Raw genomic sequence first — 7,135 nt, forward strand, 5'->3', positions numbered from 1 at the left:
TTATCGAACCCAGGAATCTAATCTATCTCCCAGTAAATAGAAATTTTATTGATAACATTACATTGGATATATTAGATCAGGAATCAAGACCCGTCAACTTTAGAGGTGAAGACATTGTTATACGTTTGGAGCTTAAAAAGAATGGGTTTAACTTTTAAACCTTACTATTTAAATACCAGCTCACAGAGCAATCAATCAGTTAGTACTTGTACACCACAGCAGACGCTCACGTCCAAGAGCATACTTCAGCTTCACCATATTATCAGTAAATATGGACTCCGTATCAGAAAAACTACAAATATTCCAACCGGTCAACGTAGATGAATCCATTGCTCGAGAAGAATGGCATACGTATCACCCATTCACCAAATCATTTAAGAACAGCGATGAGATAGAAATTGTTATTAATCAGCAGGATGTGTTTATGGATATTAGCCAGGCTGAATTATACATTGAGGCGAAATTTTTGGAAGAAGTATCGACAGTTGTGAAAACAGGAAAATGTTCCCTGACAAATAACGTTGGAGCATTTCTATTTGAATCGATAACGTATGAATTGAATGGAAAAGTAATCGATAAAGTACGAGATCCAGGGCTTATAAGTACCGTTAAAAGTCTTTTGTGTCTCAATCAAAATGAAAGTACTGCCCTTGATGCGGCGGGATGGAATTGGCCTAGCGGTACTGTGAAATCATATGAGCCAGAAACGGATAATTTCAGTCTCCTAATACCATTGAATTTCCTATTGAACGTCTTCTCCGATTATACTAGTGCTATTATGGGAACGCAGAAATTAAAGCTTGTACGTGCCAAAAAGGATGATAATTGTTATGTTAATTCAGAGGGAAACAAGAAAGCAGACATCACCATTTTGAATATCGAGTTAAGAGTAAAACATATCTACCCGAACGATTCTGTGAAATTAAAATTGTTTGAAGCGATTTCCAAGGACAAACCGATATTTATTGGATTTAGGAAATGGGAAATTCATGAACTACCTGCACTACGACAAGCGAGAAAAGATGTATGGACAGTGAAGGCAGCATCTGAACGAGCGAGATATGTTATTGTATTCTTCCAAGAAGATCGAAAAGATAACTATAAAGCTGATGGCACATATTTCGATAATTTGAAAATTACAGATGTCAAGCTTTATCTAAATTCCGAGGCCTACCCATATGAATCCCTAGATTTAAATTTCAAAACCAGACAGTTTACTAAAGCCTATTCCATGTATACGGATTTTCAAAAATCGTATTTGGGAAAGATCAATAGCGAACCTTTGCTAGATTTTACCGCTTTTGCCAGTCGAGCCCTATTTGTAATTGATTGTTCAAAACAAAACGAGGCTCTGAAAAGTAATGTGATAGATGTAAAGCTAGAATTTGAGAGTTCGGAAAATTTCCCCGAAAACACCCGAGCATTTTGTATCATCATATACGATCGAGTCATGGAATATTTACCTTTATCAGGACATGTTAGAACGCTAATTTAATCAGTTGCTGCAAGACATTGATACGATGAAGTTCGTTGTTATAGACGTACAAGGATTTCCCATCCCCGAATTTGAGGTTAAGGAATTATCCATATACGATGGAAAAGAAAGAAAACCTATACGTTTAAACCAAAGATTTGTTACCACCATCTGTCGATACACCATAAGAAGACGATAAATTATATATTTCACAATGTTCATGGAATCCCTTATAATTCAGGGTATTTACCCTATAAGGCGATGTATAACATAATACAGGAGGAATTGGAAGGTGTCGATATGGTTTTCGTTAAAGGATCTATTAAAAAGGAATTTCTGCTGTGCACGTAAAACGAAATGAATCTTGATCCACCCTGTATAGTGAACTTGGAATTTACTTCTGGACCTGTGCCGAAATTAGAACAATCATACAGTAATTGTAATTATCATAGACTAGAAATATGTTCTTGTACTGTAAATAATGTTCATATATTATATGATTATATTATAAACCTTTTAACTCAATAAATTTAAATCTATTAATATCCAGTATTTTTACTTATTAGCTCATAGATTAATATTAGCTCATTTTACTGTAAACCATTGTCTTGTTCACATCGCTCTCATCATATCGTTATGGATAAATCAAGTGTATTAGAACCAATAATTAATGTAGCATTAAACATTTCCGAGAACCTGGCAGAAAAGCAAATTATTTTCCAAAGTACAAACAAAAAGAAGAAGAAGATTCAAATGTCATATGAAGGTTTTTCAACGTTTCTGGACTTTGTTGATAAAAACGTTAATAGTGATTGGTGTGATAAATCTATAGAAATTGATGGGCATTTAAACATAACTTATGCTTTTGAAGAAGAAGTAGAAAGTGCTGATAATTCAAGATAGGAAATGGAAAACTTATTTGATTGGGAGGATGATTGTATATTGTTATTTAAATACTGTTTACCTATTTTTTATAATTTACTAGATGAGAGAAATGTGGAAAATAAATACACAGTGAAATGAAAAAAATTGTTTTATTTAGAATACTCTAAATCATTTTTTTTTTATAAAATCAGTCTTGAACAATATAAAAAAGTTTGAAAAATGTTTTTCAGTATTACTGTTAAATACATGTGTAAAATAAATATATAATAAAAATAATTATTTATGTTAGGAAAAATTACTAAATTTGAATGCAACTATTGAAAAGCTTAAATCAAACAGTAGACATAGTATAAAACGCCTAAATTTGTATACAATATAAACATGTTAAATATAGTAAGATAAAATATATTGGATATAATACTCTAAATAGAATACACTAAAAATACAAAAATAAAATTAACCCATCCTCTTAAACATGAAAGTAACTAAATCTTAATAAATAAATAAATAAAAAAATAAATAAAATATCGAAGGAAATAGAAGTAAAAAATAGCTGCCATTGGTTTCAGCCTATAGATTTTCCGATATTTCATCCCTATATTTTCCTAGATCTTTATGGCCCCATGCGAGCGTGTACTCGGAATTGGGAATAAGAAATCTCTTATCGTCCGCGTAGGATAAGACTATCTTATTTTTTAGCTCTACATACATATTGTGTAAATGTGAACGGAAAGTGTTCATCGAGCGATAGATTTTCGTACCTGCTACATCGACTGTGTTTTTATAATCATCCAAACTAATATCTTGTTTGGTGATGTAGTTAGGCACGCCTTTGGCCTTTTTCGTTAACTCACCATCCACATTTACACAATATGCTTTAGCCCCAGTTCCATAAAACTCCCACAAAATTTTTCCTGCATATTCATCCTTCATACGGCCCAACACAGACGAATTTACAGGAATATCGTGTGGATTGTTTTGCGAGTAATTTGACGTATCGAATCTATCCAAATTTTCGCGCATGTCATCATAAAAATTGTCGGTTTGAATTTGTAAAATTAGAGAATCGGTGTCAGTGTAGAGCAGTGAGGCTTTATTACCGTACTTTGGTTTAATATAACTATACAAAAAATCATACATAATAGTTTTGGAAATTTCCAAAATTGAAAAACCTACGTAAATAGGTTTATTATATACGATTTTCTGTTTAGCCATATGTATTGCGACTAAATTCTCGCTAAAAATCGTCAAGTCTTTAAAATGCGGTTTGGAAATGTACGCTTCTGCCCCTAGCTTTCTACCAATATTTTCCCAGTGGGTAACTAACTTAATATTTACCCGTTTCTCCACGTTCTCCATTGTCTTTCCAAATACAGCGTTATTCATAAGTTTGAAAAAATCTTTTTCAAACTTATTTTCAGCGTTATTACGCTTTGCTGTATTTAGATCAATGTAGGTTTTCAACCAGGGAGATTGATTAAATGATAAAATGCGATGAATTTTGGCAAGTTTCAGACCATGGTTCAACGCTTGTTGTAAATTTTGATAATGAATTACATATCTAACTTTAGAATTAAAATTGGGGATTAATTTTGAAACTTTAGATCCCTCTGGTTGAACGGACTCTGGGCAAAAGGGTAATTCGTTGTGTAAATCATGTAAATGCTCCGGATACTCTAAATCGACTTCAAAAACATAACCTATATTAGAATTTTTATCGATATTCATAAAATTTAAGTTTGAAATTTCTTCTTCTGTTAGCCACGTAAAGTTACCTGTTGGTAGATATTGCGACATGGCTGCACCATATAAATTGGTAGCATCCAAGTACATAATGTAGGAAGTAGGTTTGGAAGCGTCGTATATAGACATAAATTTGTTATTCGCGATAGCTTTTCTAACACTACATTGACTGACACCGCCGCGAATCCCGTGTTTAAAGAAATGTATCATGTCTAGATCTGTCAATAATTTCAGCTCGATAGATGTAGTTTTTAAAGCCGCGTCAAAGGACAGAGATGGTGCGGTGAAGTATTGACAAGGATCTAGACCGTATGTTTGTAGACACACCTCTCTAAAATTCTCAAAAACATCAGTTAATAATAGTACGTCGGATTTTAAATATATTCTGAATATTCGCCTAAAGTTTGACATTTAAATAAATTCCATACGTTCAATGCACGCTCGTAATCTCCTTGTTTGATGGCTTCTTTTCTAAGTTCGTTATAGAAGCCATCAATGGGTGGAAGCTTGGTATCGTCTAATTTGGAAAAGGAATCTACGTATGAATATGGGAAAACACCCTTCATACGAATAACCTTAAATTCTTCTTCGTTAGGGAAATACTTCCTAACTTCGCGACACTGTTGAGACGTTAAATTTTGACTTAGTTTATCTAGACTTGATGCCATGAATCGAAAACTGTCCAAAAATCTTAATTTTAAAAATATCTTTTGTTGTCGCTTTTCCTGATCGTTGTCATCCCCCACCATAATATATTTTGTAAAAGAAATATATCTTTCTTTGTTTTGGGGGATGACGTCCAATCGTTCTTCCTCCACAGCCAATTCTTTTATAAAAAGATGGCTGTCAAAATTTGACATGTTATGGAAGAACACAGGAATAAAATTAGGTACTTTAAAATTTAGGTTACAAACAGAGTGAGCCGCACCTCGATATTTTCCTGTTAGATGACAGTGGTCCCTTACTCTTTCATCTTCTACATTAAATGGTCTTTCGCAAATATGACAGTGTGTCATCTGATAAAACTCGGCTTCTTGTACGCTACTGAGAGGAGACATGGATACAATATTTTTCATAAATCGATTGTAGATTGATTTACAATCAGTCTCTAACCAATCTATGAAAACTTTATGTGCATCAGGTCCCCTAAAAGTCTTGAAAATCGACTGAGAATTATCAAAATCGCATTTAATGTAATAGGCAAAAGAATAAGGAACGTGTTGGTGTGTTTCACCGTATAGGAAATTTCAGGATCCAACTCGTTTTGCTCTGTTTGTATAGGTTCCAAAATAGTTTCAAAATCAGCGTATACAACAAAAGGTACTTTTAATTTTCGTTCGAAATTCGTAAATTTAAGGATATTCTCGGGAATATTTTCACCATATTTATTTTTCTTTAAATTATCCGAAGGAGTTTCAACTACAACGTGACCACAATCGTATTTTTGATGATTTTCTAATTTAATATCTGAAGAAAAATAAACCAAGCAACCATCGCATAAGAATTTTGAATGTTGTTTGCCTGAAAGTTGTTTGGAGATTAGGCGAGACATATTTCTTATTAAACAGTAATGATTATTGCCAGAATCATCACTGATTAATAACAAATTCACACGTCTATCTGTCTTATGAGATCTAGTAAAATACAAAGGACCCACAACTTCAATAATATTCCTATCATGTTTATAACCCTTCTCGAGTCCATAAACATTAATAGAAATATTATTGAGTTGTTCGAATTTTGACACCTGTTTCAAAGATATCGGAAAATCTATACCTGACACATCCAATTCCTGCTCGAAAGATTCATAATTCTGAACTCGGTTGGCATGTTGAGTTCGGGGAATTGGGTGAAAGGCGGCTAAAACCGACCATACAAAACATTTCTGGTCAGTGTTTTGTATGTTCAACACAGCTTTTTTCGCTTCTATTTCCTTCGGTAATGGTATGTAAGATGAGGCTTTTAGTGGGTTGATTTTATTTATCCTTACATCTACGTGGAGAAGTTGCTGAAGAGTCCAACCTAATGTACACGAAAAAATAATTAGTATGGTGAAAAACAGAAAAAATATATACTTACCACTATCTTTTTCATTGAACTCCTGGAATCTCCGCTTAATGATAGTGGTGAACTGATCAAACAGCTCCTCCAAATCACTACCTTGACTAGCCTCCCTGAAACGCGAGCCAAAGGACTTGGTCTCCTCCACCTCCTTTGTCTGCAGGAGGAAGCGACCGAAAAGCTCCATACCGACTTTCACATTACCAAACCTCTCGATTTGGCATCTTACCAGCGAAATGATTTTTTCACGGAGATTATTTAAAAAATCATTAACGCTGATAGGATCTTTTTTCGATAAAAGCCGATATGTAGCAATTCGGTGTTTATATGCGGTATTTACGAGGTAAACACCTTCCTCCTGCATTATCAAGTGTTCTAAAAAATACATTTTAATTTAAAAGGTGTATAAAAAAATAATAATAACTTACCGTTATGGAAACCAAGTCTAGCTCTCTTTGACACCGAAGACTCTGACTCTGCATGATCGACTAAAATAAAAAGAAAAAAAATATTTAATATAAAATAGATGCTTTCTGTTAAAAAAAATAGAAATATATGTTAAATAGTTAATTAGTTTAAATAATTGAAAAAAAGTTAAAAATAATAGTTGAATATATTAAAAATAATTAAATAGTTAATTAATTTAAAAATAATGGAAAAAGTTAAAAAAATAATAGAAAAATATGTTAAAAAAAATAATTAAATAGTTAATTAATTTAAAAGTAATGAAAAAACAAATAATTACTTACTGTTAGTGGCAGAGCTCATTCTTTTCAGGGATACCGTCTCTAAATTTTTTGGTTCAGGCAGATTGACTAAAATAAAATAGAAAAAACCATTTAATATAAAATAAAAAATAAAATAAAAACTCACCATTAGCGCATCTCTTCATATGCCTGCCTAAACTGTCACTTCTGCTGAACGTTTTCGAACATTTTTCGCACGTATCTAAAAAAAGCGTTTTAAAGCCAG

At 32.8% G+C, this 7,135-nt stretch overlaps 2 protein-coding genes across 2 annotated transcripts; one reads left to right on the forward strand and one right to left on the reverse strand.

Moving 5' to 3' along the window:
* Window positions 1–271: 271 nt before the first annotated feature.
* On the forward strand, window positions 272–1,495 carry LOC115883749. The gene has a single exon (XM_030902158.1). The coding sequence runs from the start codon at window positions 272–274 to the stop codon at window positions 1,493–1,495; it is 1,224 nt and encodes a 407-aa protein (XP_030758018.1).
* Window positions 1,496–5,219: 3,724 nt separating this feature from the next.
* LOC115883751 lies at window positions 5,220–6,681 on the reverse strand. Its single transcript, XM_030902159.1, has 2 exons — window positions 6,182–6,681; window positions 5,220–6,124 (listed from the first exon to the last, which is right to left on the reverse strand). The coding sequence occupies exons 1-2, from the start codon at window positions 6,549–6,551 to the stop codon at window positions 5,220–5,222; spliced, it is 1,275 nt and encodes a 424-aa protein (XP_030758019.1). The 5' UTR covers window positions 6,552–6,681.
* Between the last annotated feature and the right edge of the window lie 454 nt (window positions 6,682–7,135).

The sequence above is a fragment of the Sitophilus oryzae genome, unplaced genomic scaffold (genome assembly GCF_002938485.1).
Source record: "Sitophilus oryzae breed Bouriz unplaced genomic scaffold, Soryzae_2.0 scaffold_1977_pilon_pilon, whole genome shotgun sequence".
Taxonomy (NCBI): Eukaryota; Metazoa; Arthropoda; class Insecta; order Coleoptera; family Curculionidae; genus Sitophilus; species Sitophilus oryzae.